The sequence below is a fragment of the Hyla sarda genome, chromosome 8 (assembly GCF_029499605.1).
Source record: "Hyla sarda isolate aHylSar1 chromosome 8, aHylSar1.hap1, whole genome shotgun sequence".
Taxonomy (NCBI): Eukaryota; Metazoa; Chordata; class Amphibia; order Anura; family Hylidae; genus Hyla; species Hyla sarda.
The window spans coordinates 31730961-31755689 of NC_079196.1; the positions used below are offsets into that span (position 1 = coordinate 31730961).

Genomic DNA, 24729 nt, shown 5'->3' on the forward strand with positions numbered 1-24729 from the left:
CCAGAGAGAGGACTTGGAGGCATCCCAAATTTTCCTCGGGTCTCCTACTTTGCCCTGGGTCGTCCCTTCCCTTAACCCCAGGGCACCGCCTTCAGAGACCCCCGCCCCTTTGGGCCTCTCCCGCAGGGTTTCACCACACGAGGCTGGGTACCGCCCCCAGCCTCACCATCCCATTCAGTGCCAACTCTCTCCAATTGTCTCCAAGTCCCCCTCTAGCTCCTGCCACCAACGGCCTCTTGTGACTCCTTACAAGCGGCCGCTCCCCCACAACTGAACCGCCCTCTCCAACATGTCTCGTATTTCCCACGCCCAAAGATCCGTCCCAATGGGATTCAAATGGACCCCATCAGGCCCCAAGAACTCGGAAGAGGCAACCTCCAGTTCCCTGTGCCTGACCGCCAGGCCCCCGTTCCTAGCCACAAAACGACCGACCACTCTATTAACTTTCGCCCGCGCCCTATTCAGGCTAGCCACCGACCTTGCCCGCCTCCATTTAAGCCTGGCCACAATGTCCGACCATATGATAAAAATCCCCGGAAATGACGACCAGATTCTCAACAGGTCCAGCTTAATGTCCCTCATCAAGGACCTGGCCGTCCTGCCCCCCAAGTCGTTGCCCCCCACGTGAAGGACTAACACATCAGGGGCCCTATCCAGTTCAACATATTTCTGTAAAAACGGCAGAACTCCCCCCCACAACAACCCACCTTGCCCCAACCACCTCACCTGTGCCTTTTCCCTGGAAAAACCCAATTGCCGCCCATCCGGGCGCACCGCGGCCCTCGCCGCACCCCTCACCACATATGAGTGTCCCAGGATCCAGATTAGGCACGGCGCAGCACCTGAAAAACATAAACAACAAACAAAAACCCCTTACAGCAACAAACCCACCGAAATTACATCAAATGAGGACGCACATATAAACGAAATCTATCAGATTCCCACCGGCCTATCCGCCGTATAGCATCTGGTCCCAGCCCCCACCTTGCAGCCTCTGTAGCAGCCCCAATCCTGAATGAATGGGAACTAAAATCCCCACTACCCCTACCCAGTTTTTTCAATGCCAGCTGGAAAACTCGAATAAACTGAAACCTAGATAAAAATTCACCACCTTCGTGCATCAGCAATGGCCCCCCCATTGCCGGGCGAATAGCCACGTATGCCCTAAAACAAGACACCGGGCACATGCCCGACCCAGCCAACGGCGCCAATCTCACCACAAAACCCCGACCCAACTGATCTGTCTTGGAGCGCCGGACCACACATGTCAAATAACCCCCGTCATCAGTCACATCAGACACCAACAACCCTCCCACCGAGACCTTACTCGGCGCCACCAATTCTGACACCCGAAACGCTCCAAAAAACGCTAATGAAAAAGCAAGCCGAAACAGAACCAGCTCAAAATTCGAAAGACACACCCGGGACAAAACACCACCTAACTCCACTAACAAAGAAAAGGACACCGGCCTCCTGGAGTCCCTAACCTGCAAGCCCCTCCGAAACCCCCTGGCCGCCTTTCTAACCAAAAACGCCTTAGTAGCGTCCTGCATTCCCCGTACCTGAAACCAAAACGCCAAAGCCGACAGCCGCCGGCTAAGTCCGGACCCGGACACCCCGTCCTCATACAACCTCCCCACAAAAAACAAGACTGCCGCCTCCCAATCCCCCACAGACTGCAACACACCCATACCTGCCACCAATTCTTCCCACTCTTTCCAGCACTTACAATAGCCGGCCCAGGTGCTCGCACAGACCGACCGCCTGACAAGCCCAAAAGCCGCCGTTAAACCACTCTCCACAGCTCCTCCGGACATGCGATCCCTTCGACCTCCGCTTCCGGTGCCAACGCCCGAAATCGACCCCACTGGAAACGAGAAAGGGAGTCAGCAATTTCGTTCTGAACCCCAGGAACATGCAAGGCAACAAACTGCGCATCAAGACGCAACCCCCTCAACACCAGCTGCCGCAACAAACGCACAACCGGCGGCGAATTCGCCGTCTGCGCATTAATAGCTTGCACCACCCCCAGATTATCGCACCGAAAGCATACCTTCTTGTCCCGGAGCCTATCCCCCCAAATCTCAACCGCCACTAGAATAGGAAATAATTCCAATAGAGCCAAGTTCCGCACCAGCCCTGCCGACCTCCACTCATCCGGCCATGCACCAACGCACCATTCCCCCTGCCAATATACTCCAAACCCATGGCTCCCCGACGCATCGGTAAACAACTCCAGATCCCAATTAGACACTTGCCCCCCCATGATTACCGACCTACCATTATAGACCTCCAAAAACTCCGCCCACACCGCCAAGTCAGCTCGCAGATCCGCAGTCAGGCGAACATAATGCCGCGGCCTGGTCACCCCCGCGGTCGCAGCCGCCAACCTGCGGCAGAAGACACGCCCCATCGGCATAATGCGACAGGCAAAATTCAGCCTACCCAACAACGACTGCAAGTCCCTAAGTTGCAACTTCCGCATCCCCGCCGCCGACTCCACCGCCTCCTTTAATTCACTCAGTTTATCTTCAGGCAGCCGGCATTCCATGGCCACCGTGTCTATTACCAAGCCCAAAAACTTCAATTGAGTGGACGGCCCCTCCGTCTTGTCGGGCGCCAAGGGCACCCCAAAGCCGGCCGCCACCCTCTCCATAGTCTGCAATAACACCGAACACAACGCCGAACCACCCGGACCCACGAATAAAAAATCGTCGAGGTAATGTAGCACCGAATCAACTTGAGACTCGGCCCGCACTACCCATTCCAGGAACCTGCTAAAACACTCAAACAGTGCGCACGACACCGAGCACCCCATAGGTAAACATTTATCCACAAAATACTCCCCCTCCCAACAACAACCCAAAACTATCCGGGTGCACCGGCAAAAGGCGAAACGCCGCCTCAATGTCTGTCTTAGCCAAGAGAGCCCCCCTCCCATATTTCCGGACCCAAGCCAGCGCCGCATCAAAAGAGGTATGCGTCACTGCGCACACCTCCGGATCAATCCCGTCATTCACCGAACCCCCCACCGGATGTGAAAGGTGGTGAATAAGCCGGAATCTATTCGGTTCCTTCTTCGGAACGAGCCCCAAAGGGGACACCCGCAATTCCGGCAAAGGAATCTCCGGAAATGGGCCCGCCATGCGGCCCAACGCCACCTCCTTCAACAACTTCTCCCTAACCACCTCCGGGTGCCGCAGAGCCGACACCAAATTCCTAACCACCCCTTGCGGTTTAACATTGGCACACGGTATACGAAATCCTAACTCAAACCCCTCCCTCAACAGTCGCGCATCCCCCCTATTTGGGTACCTGTCTAAAAACGGCCCCATCCTTGCCACCCTCACTGGTGTTTCCCCCCTTGTGCTCAATCTCCGATCCCCCTCTCTTCCCCTTTTTAAAACATCTGGACAAACTGTGAGCACCTCCGCAACCGGAGCATTCATGCTTAAAACGGCATCCCTCCCCGAATCGGCATTGCCCCTCATTAAACTGCCAGCAGCACCCTTTACTCGTCCCCGCCAGCCGACCGGACCCAGATCCGGTCGCACCGGCCCCGTCCCGAAAGGACTGGCCCACACCCTTCGGTGCCGCCATCAACCTCATCCAAAGCCCAATGTCTTTATGATCCCAGCGTAAAGAAGGCCTAACCGCCTTCCGCTGCCGGAACTGTTCATCATACCGCAACCAAGCGGTACCCCCATAAACCCTGTACGCCTCCCCCACTGAATCCATGTAACAAAAAAGGCCTGAACAATTCCCAGGCGCTTTCTCCCCAACGACACTGGCTAGGATGGCGAAGGCCTGCAACCAATTGGAAAACGTCCTGGATATCAACCGATACCGCCGACGCTCCTCCTCTTCCTTCTTAGACTCATCCGGCTTCACCCTGTCTAAATTAAATTTTTCCAGAGGCAAGAGAGAAAATATCTCCACATACTCATCCTTCCATATTTTCTCCCTGACCTCCACCTTCAAATGAGCCCCCAGCGGCCCTTCAAAACAGACATAAACCTCCCCCCTAGCCGCATCCGCCAATCTCACCTCATCCCCAGCCTTAGCCGCCGGCGCCGCGGGCGCCCCCACTATCGCACCCCTCCCTATCTCGACCTCAGTACCAACTGCAGCCGTCACCACTGCAGACCCCCCACTCCCCCCAGCTGCCTTGTCTGCCGCCACCAACCCCTGCGGACCCAGTCCTGCCTCCCACACAGCAACCGGAGACCCCCTGCTAGACGCGGCCCTGTCCTGCAAAAGGCTTCTAACATCACGCAGCAAAGACTGTAGCCCCTCCCACAAACCCCCCCCTCCCCCCACATTGGACAATGAAGCAGACTCACCAAGCCTCTCTGGCCCCAGGTGACCAGCGGCTGTAGCTCCCGAATCTCCACCATCACCCGATGCAGCAGCTCCCGTAGATCCAGACGGCACGCGGTGGGCAGACCCCGCTGTTGCAGCTCCACGAACATCCGCTCCATCAGCAGAAACACTGCCTCCAGCTGGTGCAGGCGGCTCCACCACACTCCCAGCCACAGACAGCCTGCGTCTTCCTCCTGCCCCGACTCCTCTTGTCTCCACTCTCCTGACAACAGAGGCAAGTCTCTCTCTTGTAGCACTCAAGGCAGGGGAGTCCCGGCCCCTCCCCTCCCCATCACTGCTCAGTTCAGCTGAGCTCACTTCAGACGTGCCCAGGGCCAGACCATTCCCCGACCTCCCCCGTGTAGTATCTTGGCCTCTCCCGTCGTCATGGTGCCCAGACCTCCGGCCCCCATAGTTCCTGGGGGCCTCAGCGATACCGGAAGCCTCTTCCTGGCTCCCTCCAACAGCCACCCGCGTGGTTCGTGCGCCCCTCCGGGCCACTGGAGAAACACTGCGCCTCCTCCCCGACCTCCGGGCCCCCCTCGCTCTCGGAACATCAGAGCGAGGAACAGCCGTATCCTCCAGGTTCGCGTTGCGGCCTCCTCTCCCAGCAGCCGCGACAGCGCCGCTCGTCTCCGCCACCCGCTGCACGCCCGGTGGATTCCTACCCGCCCCCCTGCCCTCAGGAGTGGGATCGGATGGTGCAGGGGTAGCGGGAGGGTCCCGCAAGGGGCTCGCATGGCGGCGGCGGGTGCGTGGAATTATCTCCGGGCTCAGACGAGAAGGGGGCCTGGATCGGCGGGCACTGGACCTGGGGGCCCCGGATCCCTCTGCAGCGCTCCCGGCCTGAAGACCCTGCAGCTGTGGCACCAGCCAGTCAGCGCCCCTCGCCACTACCTCGTCCCGGACCCTCCGCATCAGATCTTCCAGCGCAGCATCCATGGTAAGCCCAACTTTCTCCCTCGATGTCTCCTCGGCCAGTGGTCACCGTCCCCACTGCCCCCTTTATTTATAACTTACCCTAACTCTCCGCCCCTTGTCCCCCATCTGCCCTCCCTGAACTTTCCCTGACCCCGGACGCTCCAGAGCTGTCCCCTGTCATGGACCCCCTCCCCTCCCATACTGTCCGGTCCGGGGTTGTCTGTATATACATGTACACATCACACATTACATTACAAGCACCAATACACTTACATTCTCACCACATTGAAGTCAGAATCAGGTCTACGTACTCCCGGGAGGAGGTGAAGGGGACATTTTAAGGAAGCACAGCTAGGATCTCCTCTTAAAGTGTACCTGTCATCAACAAAAACTTTTTATATAATGTAGATAATACATTTATATGCATATTTGTAATATACATTGGTTAAAAAAAGGAGATTTTTTAACACTTACCTTAAAATCTCTTTCTCGAAGGATCCATTGGGGGACACAGACTGTGGGTGTATGCTGCTGTCTCTAGGAGATGTGACACTATGGCAACAAAAACAGTTGGCTCCTCCCAGCAGGATATACCCGCCTTCAGGCTCTGAGCCAATCAGTTTAAGTTCCAGAGCAATAGGAGGAGGCTAACAGGTCAAGAAAAACCCAAAACTGTCCGAGAACCAGAAGAAAAAACATAACTGAACACACCCTCGGACAGAGAACCATGGAAAATCCCACTAGGGTGGGAGCTGTGTCCCCCAATGGATCTTTCGAGAAAGAGATTTTAAGGTAAGTGTTAAAAAATCTCCTTTTCTCTGTCGGCTCCATTGGGGGACACAGACCGTGGGACGTACCAAAGCCGTCCCTTGGGTGGGCAGATAAGCAGTCACTGCCGCCTGCAACACTTTACGGCCCAGACTAGCATCAGCCGATGCGAAGGTATGAACTCGCTAGAACCTCAAGAAAGTGACGACCAGGTAGCCGCCTTGCAAATCTGCGAGGCCGAGGCTCTATTCTGGAGAGCCCAGGATGCCCCAACAGAACGGGTAGAATGAGCCACAACCCTGAAAGGAGGAATCTTCCCCTTCCCCTTCCCCTTGGCTGACCGAATCCACCGAGAGATAGTGGCCTTGGAATCAGGTTGTCCCTTGCGACGACCTTCCGTAAGGACGAAAAAGGAATCACACTGACGAAACGAAGAAGTGATGAAGAGATAAGACCGAACAGCCCGAACTACATCCAGCTTGTGTAGTAAGCGCTCCTTAGGATGAGAATGAGCAGGACAAAAAGATGGGAGGACAATGTCCTCATTGAGATGAAAGGCCGAAACCACCTTAGGCAAAAAGGAGGGATCTGGTCGGAAAACAACCTTGTCTTGGTGGATCACCAGAAACGGAGAACGGCAGGAGAGAGCTGTCAATTCAGACACCCTCCGGATGGAGATGATAGCAACATGAAACGCCACTTTTCAAGAAAGGAGGCGGAGAGACACCTCTCTAAGGGGTTCAAAGGGTGCACCCTGGAGGGCACTCAGAACCTAATTCAAGTTCCAAGGGGGAGAGGGTGACCGATAAGGAGGAACAGCGTGCGTCCGGACATGAGAATTAGAAGCCATGGGCCGCTGGAAAAGAACAGTAAGGGCCGAAACCTGACCTTTAAGGGAACTGAGAGACAACCCTAGTTCCAACCCCGACTGCAAAAAGGAGAGAAGACGGGGAACCGAGAAGGTTACCGGGGAGAAGTCTTCAGCTTCACACCAACGAAAATAAGACCGCCAAGTACGGTGGTAAATTCTTGCAGAGGAGGGCTTACGAGCCTTTGTTAGGATTCGGCAGGCTGGAGGTGGATCCTCTGTGTCAGAGAGGGATTGGCGTGGACCGTGTCAATGGACCAGTTCTAAGTTGCTACTGGTTTTCACCAGAGCCCGCCGCAAAGCAGGATGGACTTGTAGCGGCGGTAGCAACCAGGTCGTATCCACTGGCAACGGCTCAACCTCTCTGACTGCTGAGATAGGCGCGGTACAAAGGAGTAGACAAGAACAGAGTCGGACGTAGCAGAAGGTAAGGGCAGGCAGCAAGGATCGTAGTCAGGGGCAACGGCAGGAGGTCTGGAACACAGGCTAGGAACTCACAAGGAAACGCTTTCACTAGGCACTAAGGCAACAAGATCCGGTCAGGAAGTGCAGGGGAAGTGAGGTTATATGGACAGGGGGCAGGCGGAAGCTAATCAGACTGATTGGGCCAGGCACCAATCATTGGTGCACTGGCCCTTTAAATCTTAAAGAGCTGGCGCGGGCGTGCCCTAGGGAGCGGGGCCGCGCACGCCGGGACCGCACAAACGAGGAACGAGTCTGGTAAGCGAGCCGGGATGCGAATCGCGAGCGGATCGTATCACGGCTAGGGACATTATCGCAGCGCTCCCGGTCAGCGGGTCTGACCGGGGCGCTGCGAACAGGAGAACGCTGTGAGCGCTCCGGGGAGGAGCGGGAACCCGGAGCGCTCGGCGTAACAGCCTTGAGCATGGTGTGAATGACTTGGGAAGAGAACCCGCGGGCCCTCAAAACCGTGGTCTCAACCGCCACGCCCTCAAATGCAGCGACTGTAAATTGGGGTGGCAAAGAGGACCCTGAGAGAGCAGGTCCGGACGGAGCGGAAGGCGCAGTGGAGTGTCGTCCAGGAGCCTGACTACGTCGGCGTACCACGACCTTCGGGGCCAATCTGGAGCTACCAGAATGGCGGGGATGTCCTCTGCCTTGAGCTTCCTCAGCACCCTGGGAAGGAGCGGAAGAGGAGGGAACAGATAGGGTAGGGCAAACCCCGCCCAAGGAATCACTAGGGCGTCCAAGGCCAGAGCCTGAGGGTCCCGGGACTTGGATACAACAGGAAGGATCTTCCGATTGTGCCGGGACGCAAAGAGGTCCACGTCCGGAATGCCCCAGAGGTCGCAGAGTTGTGTGAAGACCTCTGGATGTAAAGACCACTCGCCGTGGTCGGGTGAGGACCGACTGAGGAAGTCCGCTTCCCAGTTGAGCACCCCCGGAATGTGAATCGCCGAAATGGCCGGAACCTTGCTCTCCGTCCAGGTGAGAATCTTGGTCACCTCGGCCATGGCTGTCGAGCTGCGAGTGCCGCCCTGTCGATTTATGTACGTCACGGCCGTGGCGTTGTCCAACTGAACGCGGACAGGACGGTACTGAAGACGGGACTCCCAATGAAGACAAAGAAGAATCGCCCGTAATTCTAATATGTTTATCGGAAGAAGGGTCTCCTGGGGAGACCAGAGTCCCTGAACCGTCCAATCCCTGAACACGCCGACCCAGCCCGACAGGCTGGCATCCGTTGTAACAACCTGCCAGTGAAGGGGAAGAAACGACCGCTCTTGGAGAAGAAGGGGGGAGCGGAGCCACCAGAGCAGAGACTGACTGACCCTGCGAGGGGACAATCGAGGGACAGAGGAGACCTGTTCCATCGGGAAAGAATCACCAGTTGAAGGGGGCGGTAATGAAACTGGGCAAAGGGTATGGCCTCCATAGTTGCTACCATCCGACCCAGGACTTCCATACATGTGTGCATGGAGACTGATACCCAGAACCGAAGGGAGCGGACCCCCGAGCGGAGCGCCAGACGTTTCTCCGGCGGAAGACAAATCAGGGCAGAGGCCATGTCGAATTGAAGTCCCAGGAAGGTTAGAGACTGGGTAGGGCGGAGGACTGACTTGTCCCGGTTGACCATCCACCCGAAGCGAGTCAGAGTGTGGAGAGTGACGTCCAGATTCTCCAGAGTCTGGGCTCTGGTTGGAGCCTTGGTGAGAAGGTCGTCCAGATAGGGTATCACCGAGATTCCCCTCGACCGTAACAGGCCCATCACTGGCGCAAGGATCTTTGTAAAGACCCGAGGAGCCGTGGCTAGACCGAAGGGGAGAGCTACAAATTGAAAGTGCCCCTCCGGAACCGCAAAGCGGAGGTACCGATGATGGCCTGGGAATATTGGCACATGGAGGTAGGCATCCTTGATGTCCACTGATGAAAGAAACTCCCCTTGTTCCAGGGACTCCACCACCGAACGGAGAGATTCCATTCGGAAGTGGTGGATGAGAAGGTGATGGTTGAGACGCTTGAGGTCCAAAATTGGACGCAAAGAACCGTCCTTCTTGGGAACCACAAAAAGATTTGAATAGAAACCCCGAAACCGTTCCCCTGGAGGAACAGGAACAATAATCCCCTGAAGAAGTAGAGACTGGAGAGCCGCTCGAAATTGCTTCGCCAGAGGAGGAGACCGGGGGGCCCGGGAGCGAAAAAAGCGATCCCTCGGAAGGGAGGCAAATTCGATCCGGTAACCGTTGGACACCACATCCCTGACCCTAGAGTCCTGAATGTGAGAGGTACAAATGTCTCAAAAAAACAAGAGACGACCTCCCACCCGAGAAGAAACCGCGGGTGGGGGCCTCACTTCATGCAGAAGTGGGCTTGCGGTTGCCTGATTTGGGCTCAAAGCGGCCAGACCGGTTGGAGTCCGACTTCCAAGATGGGCGTGGCTGGAACGAGGGAGCCATGCTGTCTCGCGAGGGCGCCTGCCTGGACCCGTTGCTGGAGCCAGAGGTCCGAAAGGACCGAAAGGAAAACGGCTTCCTTTGGGAAGTAGGGCGAGCCTTATTTTGAGGTAACAAGGAACTCTTACCTCCCGTTGCCTCCGAGATAATTTCATCAAGGCATTTGCCAAAAAGATGGCCGCCCGTAAAGGGAAGCTCAGTGAGAGACCTTTTGGAAGCGGCATCCGCATTCTAAGCTTTAAGCCACAGCTAGGTTACAACGGACTGCCTGCATGGAAGCTGTGCACAGGAAGTCCCCAGCTTTAGAGCATTGGAGAGGCAGAGCAGATAGATCCTCCGGGAGGGATCCCGCTAAGATATCCTGATGGAGCTTTTAGCACCACTCCGCCAGGCCCTTGGACACCCATGTCGAGGTGAAGATGGGAAGAAGAGAAGAGCCAGCTGCTTCAGTGGCAAACTTCGCTAAGGATTCTACCTTCTTATCCGTGGGATCCTTGAAGGCAGCGGCATCTGCCAGAGGCAGAGTAGTCGCCTTAGAGATCCTGGAAATTGGTGGATCCACTAAGGGAGGGGAAACCACCTTAGTGACAAGGTCCTTGTCAAATGGATAACGTTCTTGATTTGTCTTCATTCCCGGAAACCTCTTGTCTGCATGTTTCCATGCGGTTTCCAGAATGTCGTCAAAGTCAGTGTGAGAGCTGAACCTTTGAAGTGCCGGCTTAGCACGATGAAAGAATACTCCTGGATTGACATCCAAAGATCCTGGGTCCTCTAAGTGAAAGGTGTCTCTTAGGGCTGTCACCAAAGAGTTCACCGTTGCAATTGAGTCCGGGCGGTCCTCTGCGTGAGATGCCGGCTCGGAAGCCTCGTCCACCAGTTCACCAGGGGAATGAGAATGAGTAGAGGCAGTCCTGGAGGGGGGCGACCCTGACCGAGTACGCGGCTCTGGCGTGGCAGAGCGGCGACTCCGAGAACGTCCTCTGGAGGAACGACGTTTGTGCCCAGATGACCGGGGGGGGGGGTCATCTGGGCACGCTCACGTCTATCTGAAGACTCAATGGAAGAGTCAGACGAGGCACCCCTAGGACGCTTGTGAGAGCGTGAAGTATGTGGAGACAAGGAATGGGCCCTTCCAGAGGTCCTGCGCAGGGAAGACCCCTTCAAGGCGGACACCACTTCCCGGGAGGCCTCAGCCACCGAACGGGAGATTTTGGTCAAGTCAACCATATACTGGGACAGGGAAGAAACCCAGACTGGTGGAGCGGCTGAACCCACCGGGACCGAAGGGGCATCAGGGGGTCTGGGGAGCAGTGGAGCAGGCAGGGCAAGTGGGCTCAGCAGAGCCAGACATCTTGGTATTACAGTACTTACAGAGATAGTAAGTCACGGAAGTTCCAGGTTTCTGTTTAGAGGAAGGAACAGCTCTGGATACGGACATAATGTAGAAAGAAAAAAGGAGATAGGAACTTTCTCACCCTAGCTTGTGTCCCCTGTCAGCTGCAGTGAGGAGACTCGCTCTGAGCAGCTAGAAAGAGAGTGAACAGGCCAGCCAATAGGAAGAGAGGGGCGTGCCTGAAGCAAGGCACTCACTAACTGACCCCTACCTACTGAAAATCGCGCCCACGGCGCTGATTGGAGGCTGCTTCGCGCCTCTGAGAGCTCCTAGCCCTGTGGGCGGAGCTATAGACGGCCTTAAAGAACTGTCATGGCGCCCGCTTCTTGTCCCGAGTGCACCTGACGGCCGTTTATGTGGCTGGGGGAAGAGAGCGGGCTGACAAAGCGCCGGCAGAGACTGCCGGTGAAAGAGAAAGTAAGCCGGCGCTAAAGCGCCCAGCTCACGGCAGCGCCGCGGCTGTCAGTCGCATATAAGGCGTTGCCGACAAAACGAAAGTAAACCGGTGCTGAGAGCGTCCGGCCCGATACAGCGCCGCGGCTGACAGCCGCATATAAGGCGCTGACATGGTAGCACAAGCACACACGCACACACACACAAATAAGTGTAGTGCCCCATAAAAAATGCCCCCTCAGGTGCCACTGCTCCCCCAGAATAAAGTACAGCCCTTGCATAGGCTAGCCCATAAAGTGTAGGTGGGCCAAAACAGGGGGTCTCCAGAGGTTGCGAGTTCGTACCTATGGAGAAAAAAGGGGGAAAAGTACTTACCTCAGTCAGAAGTACTTACCTAAAGGAGTCTTCAGTGAAGTCTTCAGTCAGCTTTAGTTACCTGCATCACGCCTGGCTGCTATGCGCGAGCAGGTAAATAGGGGGACCCGGACCCATGAGGTACCACCCAAGCGCTGACCGTTGGTGAGGGGGGGGGGGGGTTAACAGCGCATATACGCAATGTCTTTGCCCCCTCACTCGCAATGGGGAAACGGGGAACCGCAGTCCCTGAGTCCCCACCTGAAAACAGAAAAGAAAAGGAATAAAAAACAATCCAGATCATGTCCACCTCCTTCAGACACTAAGCTTAAACTGATTGGCTCAGAGCCTGAAGGCGGGTATATCCTGCTGGGAGGAGCCAACTGTTTTTGTTGCCATAGTGTCACATCTAGAGACAGCAGCATACACCCCACGGTCTGTGTCCCCCAATGGAGCCGATAGAGAAATTGTATGTTTATGGGTGAAAAAGTACTGTCCCTCCAGCTATTGCATGCGTGTCTCTATGAGGAATCCAAATACAGGAAGTGAGGACAGGACAAGCAGGGCTCTGTGCAGGCTCCTGACTTGTCAATCATCCTCATGTGTGAGCCAGTAGCATGTCACAGAGCCTCACTGCACAGAGCCCTGCTTATCCTCAGTGTACAGAGCCCTGCCTGTCCTCAGTATGTGTACAGAGCCCTACTTGCCCTCAGTGTACAGAGCCCTGCTTGTCCTCAGTGTACAGAGCCCTGCTTGTCCTCAGTGTACAGAGCCCTGCTTGTCCTCAGTGTACAGAGCACTGCTTGTCCTCAGTGTACATAGCCCTGCTTATCCTCAGTGTACAGAGCCTTGCTTGTCCTCAGTGTGCAGAGAGCCCTGCTTGTCCTCAGTGTACAGAGCCCTGCTTGTCCTCAGTGTACAGAGCACTGCTTGTCCTCAGTGTACATAGCCCTGCTTATCCTCAGTGTACAGAGCCCTGCTTGTCCTCAGTGTGCAGAGAGCCCTGCTTGTCCTCAGTGTACAGAGCCCTGCTTATCCTCAGTGTACAGAGCCTTGCTTGTCCTCAGTGTACAGATCGCTGCTTGCCCTCAGTGTACAGAGCCCTGCTTGTCCTCAGTGTACAGAGCCCTGCTTATCCTCGGTGTACAGAGCCCTGCTTGTCCTCGGTGTACAGAGCCATGCTTGTCCTCAGTGTACAGAGCCCTGTTTGTCCTCAGTGTACAGAGCCCTGTTTGTCCTCAGTGTACAGAGCCCTGCTTGTCCTCAGTGTACAGAGCCCTGCTTGTCCTCACTGTACAGAGCCCCGCCTGTCCTCAGTGTACAGAGCCCCGCTTGTCCTCGGTGTACAGAGCCCCGCTTGTCCTCGGTGTACAGAGCCCCGCTTGTCCTCGGTGTACAGAGCCCCGCTTGTCCTCGGTGTACAGAGCCCTGCTTGTCCTCAGTGTACAGAGCCCTGCTTGTCCTCAGTGTACAGAGCTCTGCTTGTCCTCAGTGTACAGAGCCCTGCTTGTCCTCAGTGTACAGAGCCCTGCTTGTCCTCAGTGTACAGAGCCCTGCTTGTCCTCAGTGTACAGAGCCCTGCTTGTCCTCAGTGTACAGAGCCCTGCTTGTCCTCAGTGTACAGAACCCTGCTTGTCCTCAGTGTACAGAGCTCTGCTTCTCCTCACTGCACAGAGCCCTGCTTGTCCTCACTACACAGAGCCCCACTTCTCCCCCCCCTCACTTCCTGTTTTTGGACTCCTCATAGAGACACGCATGCAATAGCTGCTGGGACAAAAATATACATATTTCTTTAACCAATGTATATTACAAATATACATGTAATTGTATTATCTACATTATATAAAAAGTTTTTGTTGATGACAAATACACTTTAAGGCCCCCTCTGGCCCCTCCTTAGTGATGCCATTGGGTGCTAGACACATAAAAATGATAAGTACATGATCAGGATTAGGTGCTGAATAATTTTTGTGTAGAATTTGACAGGTATGCTTTAAGGCTATTTCCAAAATCGTCTTTTTTTTTTTTTTTTTTTTTTAAATGCGTTTTAGAGGAAATTGTTGCAAATGTGGATGTAACTTTTTAAAATATTTATCATAGAACTCAGTCTTCAGTAATCCACCCTTTCATGAAGAGATGAGAAAGCCTCTGCACCAGTGTTTCTCAATCAGGGTGGCTCCAGGTGTTGCAAAACTACAACTCCCAGCATGCCCGGACAGCCTTTGGCTGTCCGGGCATGCTGAGCGTTGTAGTTTTGCAACAGCTGGAGACACCCCGGTTGGGAAACACTAATCTAAAGAATTGCTCTGTATTGCCTTAGTGTGATAAAGTATACTGGCTGTGACCAAATGTAGTAGGAGGAAGGACTGTGCCAGTTCCTTGCATCCTAACCCGTGGCAGGGGCACTTCTCTATTCAGCATCAGCTCCATCTATAGTAACTGAGAAGAGTCCTGCTCAATTATATCATAAAAAAGTTAATTGTTGTAATGAAAGTACAAAGATCTGGATTTTGTAACCGCCCGTGCATGTAAAATACCTGGAAGGCTATGTTCACACGGCGGAATTTCTGTGTGAAATTACGCCAGAAATCTCAGCTTGGAAATTCAGCAAAATTTACTATGAATTCAGCAAAATCATTAAAGGGTTACTCCTCTGGAAAACATCTCATCCCCAACCAAAGGATAGGGGATAAGATATCTAATTGCAGGGGTCCCGGCATGCGGCACCCCAGTCATCCGGGACACGGAGCAAACTCCGCTCCACGTGCCGGATGACTGGTGACTACAGCCGTCACGACCCCTCCATTCATGTCTATGGGAGGAGGCGTGACAGCTACGTACACACCCTCCCATAGACATGAATGGAGGGTGTGTGATGTGACGTCACGGACACGAAAACTCCAAGCTTCCGTGTTCCGGACAACACCGCTCCCGGCTGATCGCGGGGGTCCCCCATCCCAATGATCAGCCATCTTATCCCCTGTCCTTAGGGGATAAGATGTTTTTTGGCAGAGTACCCCTTTAAACATGTGTTTACATTTTCCAGAACTCTGGGCAGAATCCCATTGAAGTCAATGGGGCTCTGGTTTTCGTTAGAGTTTTGTAATTTGATCTCGCAGAAATTCTGGCAAAATTCTGCCAAAATTCCCCAGCAAGCTTTGCAGAGCAGAATCACAGAATTTTCGTGGTGTAAACATAGCCTAAAGCTGCACCCGTGCACTGGAACCAGAGAGGAGCCAAAAGTGCGTCTACCAGTAGGGGGAGACAACATCACAAGTGAACCATGAAGGGAGCCAGGAGCTGAGTTGCCCATAGCAACCAATCAGATCGCTTCTTTCATTTTTGAAAAGGCCTCTGCAAAATGAAAGAAGTGATTTAATTGGTTGCTATGGGCAACTCAGCAGCTTTTCCTTTGGACAGGTTTTGATAAATCTCCCCTATATGCTAATATATATATATATATATATATATGTATTTATACACAAACACACACACTAGCCACTATTAGGTACACCTGTTCAGTTTCTTGCTAACACAAATAACTGATCAGCCAATCATATGGCGGCAACTCAATACATTTAGGCATGTTGACGCGGTCAAGACAGCTTGTTGAAGCTCAAACAGAGCATCAGAATGGGGGGAGAAAGGAGATTTAAGGGACTGCTAATGTGGCATTGTTTATTGGTGCCAGAAGGGAATTTGCTGATCTACTGGGTTTTTAATGCACAACCAGAGAATAACGGAGAATGCCTTATTGATGTCCAAGGAGAATAGGCAGACTGGTTTGAGATGACAGGAAGGCAGCAGTAACACAAATAACCACTGGTTACACCCAAGGTCTGCAGAATGCCATCTCTGAACACACTACACATTGTCCAACCTTGAAGCAGATGGGCTACAGCAGCAGGAGACCACACTGGGTTATACTACTGTACTGCTAAGTACAGGAAACTGAGGCTACAATTCACACAGGCACCAAAACTGGATAATGGAAGATGGAAGAACGTTGTCTGGTCTGATGAGTCTCCATTCCAGCTGTGATATTCAGATGACAGGGTCAGAATTTGGTGTAAATAACATGAAAGCATGGATCCCTCCTGCCTTGTATCAGGTTCAGGCTAGTGGGGAATGGTGGGGGGGACATTTTCTTGGCACACTTTGGCCCCCTTAGTACCAATTGATCCTGGTATAAACACCACAGCTTACCTGAGTATTGTTACTGACCATGTCCGTCCCTTGATGACCACATCACCCCCTAGATCAGTGTTTCCCAAACCAGCGTGCCTGCAGCTGTTGCAAAACTGCAGCTCCCAGCATGCCCAGACAGCCATATGCTGGGAGCTGTAGTTTTGCAACAGCTGGAGGCACGCTGGTTTGGGAAACACAGCTTTAACCCATTACATGGTCAAGTCTTCTGGGGTGACAATAAATAAATAAATAAATAAGCAAATAGTTAAAATAAAAGTTTAAAAAAATTAATCATTCCAGCAGTACATTTTCATTTTTTTCCCAAATAAAAAGAAAAAAGAAGAACACATCCCAAAAAATCCCCAAAATAGTTTTTTTTGGTCAAAGTCTATTCCACAATTAAAACCAGGTCAAAATATCCTATATATATATATATATATATATATATATATATATATATATATATATATGAAAAATTTGAGAAACAAATAAAAAAATAAAAGTGGTAAGGCTCATAGAGGATGAGGAGAAATAACATTTACAGTGGGGCAAATAAGTATTTAGTCAGCCACCAATTGTGCAAGTTCTCCCACTTAAAAAGATGAGAGGCTGTAATTGTCATCATAGGTTATAACCTCAACTATGAGAGACATAAGGAGAAAAAAAATCCATAAAATCACATTGTCTGATTTTTAAAGAATTTATTTGCAAATTATGGTGGAAAATAAGTATTTGGTCAATAACAAAAGTTAATCTCAATACTTTGTTTTATACCCTAAGTTGGCAATGACAGAGGTCAAACGTTTTCTGTAAGTCTTCACAAGGTTTTCACACACTGTTGCTGGTATTTTGGCCCATTCCTCCATGCAGATCTCCTCTAGAGCAGTGATGTTTTGGGGCTGTTGCTGGGCAACACGGACTTTCAATTCCCTCCAAAGGTTTTCTATGGGGTTCAGATCTGGAGACTGGCTAGGCCACTCCAGGACCTTGAAATGCTTCTTACACAGCCACTCCTTTGTTGCCCGGGTGGTGTGCTTGGGATCATTGTCATTCTGAAAGATCCAGCCACGTTTCACCTTCAATGCCCATGCTGATGGAAGGAGGTTTTAACTCAAAATCTCACGATACATGGCCCCATTCATTCTTTCCTTTACACGGATCAGTGGTCCTGGTCCCTTAGCAGAAAAACAGCCCCAATGCATGATGTTTCCACCCCCATGCTTCACAGTAGGTATGGTGTTCTTTGGATGCAACTCAGCATTCTTTCTCCTCCAAAAACGAGGAGTTGAGTTTTTACCAAAAAGTTCTACTTTGGTTTCATCTGACCATATGACATTCTCTCAATACTCTTCTGGATCATCCAAATGCTTTCTAGTAAACTTCAGACAGGCCCAGACATGTACTGGCTTAAGCAGGGGGACACGTCTGGCACTGCACGATTTGAGTCCCTGGCGGCATAGTGTGTTACTGATGGTAGCCTTTGTTACTTTGGTCCCAGCTCTCTGCAGGTCATTCACTAGGTCCCCCCAGTGTGGTTCTGGAATTTTTGCTCACCGTTCTTGTGATCTTTTGACACCACGGGGTGAGATCCTGCGTGGAGCCCCAGATCGAGGGAGATTATCAGTGGTCTTGTAGGTTTTCTATTTTCTAATAATTGCTCCCACAGTTGATTTCTTCACACCAAGCTACTTGCCTATTGCAGATTCAGTCTTCCCAGCCTGGTGCAGGTCTACAATTTTGTTTCTGGTGTCCTTCTCCAGCTCTTTGGTCTTGGCCATAGTGGAGTTTGGAGTGTGACTGTTTGAGGTTGTGGACAGGTGTCTTTTATACTGATAACAAGTTTACACAGGGGCCATTAATACAGGTAACGAGTGGAGGACAGAGGAGACTCTTAAAGAAGAAGTTACAGGTCTGTGAGAGACAGAAATCTTGCTTGTTTGTAGGTGACCAAATACTTATGTTCCACCATAATTTGCAAATAAATTCTTTAACCTGATAACGACCATGGACGTTTATGCTCGTCCAATGGCCGTTACCGTGGTATGACGCAGGCTCCCGACTCGAGCCCGCGACATAACGGCCGGCCCCCAGCTAATTCTTGTAGCTGGGGGCCGGCGTTAATGGCCGACATGCGGCGATCGCCGCGGCCAGCTATTAACCCTTTAGATTGCCGCTGTCAAAGTTGACAGCGGCGTCTAAAGGTGCCTGTATCCCGTCCCTGGTGGTCCAGTGGGGGGCGATCCACTACTGAGGTAGCCTGTGGGCTTACCTCTCCTGCTGAGGCGGCTCTGGGGCTCTGAATGATGCAGCCTGGCAGGACCAGGCTTTATCAATCGAGCGCAGAGCACACTGATCATTGTGGTTTTATGAAACCACAATGATCTGTATGAGGAATCTAATGATTCCTCCTAAAAGTCCCCTAAGGAGACTAAAAGTGTAAAAAAAAAAAGTTTAAAAAAAGTTTAAAATACACACATTAACCCCTTCCTTTTTAAAAGTTAAAATCACCCCCCCCCTTTCCCAAATTCCATATTAAAAATATGTAACCATAATAAAAATACAAATATGTGGTATCGCCGCGTGCGTAAATGTCCAAACTATAAAAATATATCATTAATTAAACCGCACGTTCAATGGCGTACATGCAAAAAAATTCAAAAGTCCAAAATAGCGTATTTTTGGTCACTTTTCATACCATAAAAGAAGGAATAAAAAGCGATCAAGAAGTCCGATCAAAATAAAAATGGTACCGATTAAAACTTCAGATCACGGCGCAAAAAATTGGCCCCCAAACAGCCCTGTACGCGGAAAAATAAAAAAGTTATAGGGGTCAGAATAGGACATGTATACATTTTCGTGCATGTAGATATGATTTTTTCCAGAAGAACGACGAAATTAAACCTATATAAGTAGGGGATCATTTGAATCATTTAATCATTTTAAAAATGTACAGCTTAGAAACAGAAGCGCCCAAAATTTACAAAATTGTGTTTTTTCTTCAATTTTGGCGCATAATGATTTTTTTTCCCGTTTCGCCGTAAATGTTTGTGTAAAATGACTGATATCATTACAAAGTAGAATTGGTGGCGCAAAAAATAAGCCATAATATGGATTTTTAGGTGCAAAATTGAAAGGGTTATGATTTTTAAAAGGTAAGGAGAAAAAAACGAAAGTCTAAAAACAGAAAAATGCTTGGTCCTTAACCTCTTAAGGACCCATGACGTATGCATACGTCATGAGTCCCGGTCCTGCGATATAACGCGGGGTCACACGGTGACCCCGCATCATATCGCGGCGGGCCCGGCGTCATAGTGAAGCCGGGACCCGCCTCTAATAGCGCGCGGCACTGATCGCTGTGCCGCGCGCTATTAACCCTTTAGCCGCGCGCTCAAAGCTGAGCCGCGCGGCTAAAAACGAAAGTAAAAGTGCCCGGCTAGCTCAGGGAGCTGTTCGGGATCGCCGCGGTATAATCGCGGCATCCCGAACAGCTGTAGCACAGGAGGAAGGTCTCTTACCTTCTCCTGCGCTGTCCGATCGCCGAATGAATGCTTCAAGCCTGAGATCCAGGCTTGAGCAATCAATCGCCGAAAACACTGATTGATCCATTCCTATGGAGATGGATCAATCAGTGTAAAAGATCAGTACATGCAATGTTATAGCCCCCCCTATAGGAGCTATAATATGGCATAAGAAAAGTGTAAAAAAATCATTAACCCTTTCAATTATCCCTTTCCCTAATAAAAGTTTGAATCACCCGGCATTTCCAAAAATAAAAAAAACATTATGTAAATAATAATAAAAATAAACATATGTGGTATCGCCGCGTGCGGAAATGTCCGATTTATAAAAATATACCGCTTTTTAAACCGCTCGTTCAATGGCGTACGCGCAAAAAAATTCCAAAGTCCAAAATAGCGCATTTTTGATCACTTTTTATACCACAAAAAAGTGAATAAAAAGTGATCAAAAAGTCTGATCAGAACAAAAATGGTACCGCTAAAAACTTCAGATGACGGCGCAAAAAATGAGTCCTCAAACCGCCCTGAACACAAAAAAATAAAAAAGTTATAGGGGTCAAAAGATGACCATTTTAAACGTATAAATTTTCCTGCATGTATTCATGATTTTTTTCGGAAGTGATACAAATTCAAACCTATACAAGTAGGGTATCATTTTAACCGTATGGACCTACAGAATAAAGATAAGGTATCATTTTTGATAAAAAATGTACTGCGTAAAAATAGAAGCCCCCAAAACTTACAAAATAGTGTTTTTTCATCAATTTTGTCGCACATTGATTTTTTTTCCCGTTTCACCGTAGATTTTTGGGTAAAATGACTAATGTCATTACAAAGTAGAATTAGTGACGCAAAAATTAAGCCATTATATATAATTTTAGGTGAAAATTTTTAAGAGTTATGATTTTTTAAAGTTAAGGAGGAAAAATTGAAAATGAAAAAACGGAAAAAGCCCGGGTCCTTAAGGGGTTAAGGGGTTAAAAAAATCAGACAATGTGATTTTATGGATTTTTTCTCCTTATGTCTCTCATAGTTGAGGTTATAACCTATGATGATGATTACAGCCTCTCTCGTCTTATTAAGTGGGAGAACTTGTACAATTGGTGGCTGACTAAATACTTTTTTGCCCCACTGTAGGGGTTAGACCCCAAGGCTCTGTTCACACACGGCGTTTTTACCCTTATTTGCCGAAGTCGCTGTAGAAATAGCGCACTGTTACTGCGATTTCCATTGTGCTATTTTCACCAGCTTTCTGACATTTACAGCGGTACCTAAACGCCATATGTGAACACAGCCCCATAATATCAGGCGCTTTATTGCGATTAGTTTTGTGATCTGAGTCTCTCCAGCTGCAGTCAGACTACAACTCTCAGCATGTCCTGGCAGCTAGGATGGGAGTTGTAGTCTCCATCCTATGAGTGATGTGGTCCCCCCTCACAGACTACAGTTCCCATGATGCGGTTGGTGGTGACGCGGTGTGGGCGGGGCCAGTGATGCGGTTGGTGCTGATGCGGGATGGCTGAGGTGGCGGCCGCACACCGGCTCGGGCTCTGATCACACACGGCGGATCCTGGGGCGGCGGCTGAGCTGGGGGCGATAGCGGGACAGACGCTGCGGTGTGTACAGGGACATATTGATGCGGTAACTGACTCTCCGGGAAGATGGCAGATCCCGCGGAGTGCAGCATCAAGGTGATGTGCCGCTTCCGGCCTCTGAACAGCGCGGAGACCCATCGGGGAGACAAGTTCATCCCGGTCTTCAAGGGGGACGACACCATCGTGGTCGGGGTGAGTGTCACCGGAGGGGGCGCCTGCCGGGGGGATATAGAGGGGAGGGGTATAGTGTATATATGGGAGGGGGTCACCTGTATATAGAGGGATGGATATAGTGTATATATGGGAGGGGGTCACCTGTATATATGGGAGGGATATAGTGTATATATGGGAGGGGTACAGTGTATATATGGGAGGGGGGTCACCTGTATATAGAGGGATGGATATAGTGTATATATGGGAGGGGGTCACCTGTATATATGGGGGGGATATAGTGTATATATGAGAGGGGTTCACCTGTATATATGGGAGGGATATAGTGTATATATGGGAGGGGGTCACCTGTATATATGGGAGGGATATAGTGTATATATGGGAGGGGTACAGTGTATATATGGGAGGGGGGTCACCTGTATATAGAGGGATGGATATAGTGTATATATGGGAGGGGGTCACCTGTATATATGGGGGGAATATAGTGTATATATGAGAGGGGGTCACCTGTATATATGGGAGGGATATAGTGTATATATGGGAAGGGGTCACCTGTATATAGAGGGGAGGGGTACAGTGTATATATGGGAAGGGGTCACCTGTATATATGGGAGGGATATAGTGTATATATGGGAGGGGGTCACCTATATATAGAGGGATGGATATGGTGTATATATGGGAGGGGGTCACCTGTATATAGAGGGGAGGGGTATAGTGTATATATGGGAGGGGGTCACCTGTATATAGAGGAATGGATATAGTGTATATATGGGAGGGGGTCACCTGTATATAGAGGAATGGATATAGTGTATATATGGGAGGGGGTCACCTGTATATAGAGGGATGGATATAGTGTATATATGGGAGGGGGTCACCTGTATATAGAGGGAGGTGTATGGTGTATATATGGGAGGGGGTCACCTGTATATATGGGAGGGATATAGTGTATATATGGGAGGGGTACAGTGTATATATGGGAGGGGGTCACCTGTATATAGAGGGAGGTGTATAGTGTATATATATGGGAGAGGATCACATGTATATAGAGGGAGGGGTATAGTGTATATATGGGAGGGGGTCACCTGTATATAGAGGGAGGTGTATAGTGTATATATGAGAGGGGGTCACCTGTATATAGAGGGAGGTGTATAGTGTATATATGGGAGGGGGTCACCTGTATATAGAGGGGAGGGGTATAGTGTATATATGGGAGGGGGTCATCTGTATATAGAGGGATGGATATAGTGTATATATGGGAGGGGGTCACCTGTATATAGAGGGATGGATATAGTGTATATATGGGATATAATGGGATGGATATAATGTATATATGGGATATAATGGGATGGGTATAATGTATATATGGGATATAATGGGATGGGTATAGTGTATATATGGGATATAATGTATATGGGATATAATGGGATGGGTATAGTGTATATATGGGATATAATGGGATGGATATAGTGTATATATGGGATATAATGGGATGGGTATAGTGTATATATGGGATATAATGTATATGGGATATAATGGGATGGGTATAGTGTATATATGGGATATAATGGGATGGATATAGTGTATATATGGGATATAATGGGATGGGTATAGTGTATATATGGGATATAATGGGATGGGTATAATGTATATATGGGATATAATGGGATGGATATAGTGTATATATGGGATATAATGTATATATGGGATATAATGGGATGGTATAGTGTATATATGGGATATAATGGGATGGATATAGTGTATATATGGGATATAATGTATATATGGGATATAATGGGATGGTATAGTGTATATATGGGATATAATGGGATGGGTATAATGTATATATGGGATATAATGGGATGGTATAGTGTATATATGGGATATAATGGGATGGGTATAGTGTATATATGGGATATAATGTATATATGGGATATAATGGGATGGGTATAGTGTATATATGGGATATAGTGTATATATGGGATATAATGGGATGGGTATAGTGTATATATGGGATATAATGGGATGGATATAGTGTATATATGGGATATAATGTATATATGGGATATAATGGGATGGTATAGTGTATATATGGGATATAATGGGATGGGTATAATGTATATATGGGATATAATGGGATGTATAGTGTATATATGGGATATAATGGGATGGGTATAGTGTATATATGGGATATAATGTATATATGGGATATAATGGGATGGTATAGTGTATATATGGGATATAATGGGATGGGTATAATGTATATATGGGATATAATGGGATGGTATAGTGTATATATGGGATATAATGGGATGGGTATAGTGTATATATGGGATATAATGGGATGGTATAGTGTATATATGGGATATAATGGGATGGTATAGTGTATATATGGGATATAATGGGATGGTTATAGTGTATATATGGGATATAATGGGATGGATATAGTGTATATATGGGATATAATGGGATGGATATAATGTATATATGGGATATAATGGGATGGATATAGTGTATATATGGGATATAATGGGATGGATATAGTGTATATATGGGATATAATGGGATGGATATAGTGTATATATGGGATATAATGAGATGGATATAGTGTATATATGGGATATAATGTATATATGGGATATAATGTATATATGGGATATAATGGGATGGTATAGTGTATATATGGGATATAATGGGATGGTATAGTGTATATATGGGATATAATGGGATGGATATAGTGTATACATGGGATATAATGGGATGGTTATAGTGTATATATGGGATATAATGGGATGGATATAGTGTATATATGGGATATAATGGGATGGATATAATGTATATATGGGATATAATGGGATGGATATAGTGTATATATGGGATATAATGGGATGGATATAATGTATATATGGGATATAATGGGATGGATATAGTGTATATATGGGATATAATGGGATGGGTATAGTGTATATATGGGATATAATGGGATGGATATAGTGTATATATGGGATATAATGGGATGGGTATAATGTATATATGAGATATAATGGGATGGGTATAATGTATATATGAGATATAATGGGATGGGTATAATGTATATATGGGATATAATGGGATGGGTATAGTGTATATATGGGATATAATGGGATGGATATAGTGTATATATGGGATATAATGGGATGGATATAGTGTATATATGGGATATAATGGGATGGATATAGTGTATATATGGGATATAATGGGATGGATATAGTGTATATATGGGATATAATGTATATATGGGATATAA

The 24729-nt window shown here is 49.3% G+C and overlaps 2 protein-coding genes across 2 annotated transcripts in view; one reads left to right on the forward strand and one right to left on the reverse strand.

Annotated features, from left to right (window-relative positions):
• Positions 1-246: 246 nt before the first annotated feature.
• On the reverse strand, positions 247-5409 carry LOC130285272 (uncharacterized). The gene is made up of 2 exons (XM_056536624.1): positions 4344-5409; positions 247-842 (listed from the first exon to the last, which is right to left on the reverse strand). Exons 1-2 carry the CDS (start codon positions 5302-5304, stop codon positions 247-249), a joined length of 1557 nt encoding a protein of 518 aa, XP_056392599.1. The 5' UTR covers positions 5305-5409.
• Positions 5410-21176: 15767 nt separating this feature from the next.
• The window catches only part of KIF5C (kinesin family member 5C), a 99242-nt gene continuing 95689 nt past the window's right edge, over positions 21177-24729 (forward strand). The window contains exon 1 of the mRNA XM_056537082.1: positions 21177-21467. Coding sequence (XP_056393057.1) covers positions 21342-21467 — 126 coding nt within the window. The 5' untranslated portion in view covers positions 21177-21341. The remainder of the gene's footprint in view (positions 21468-24729) is intronic.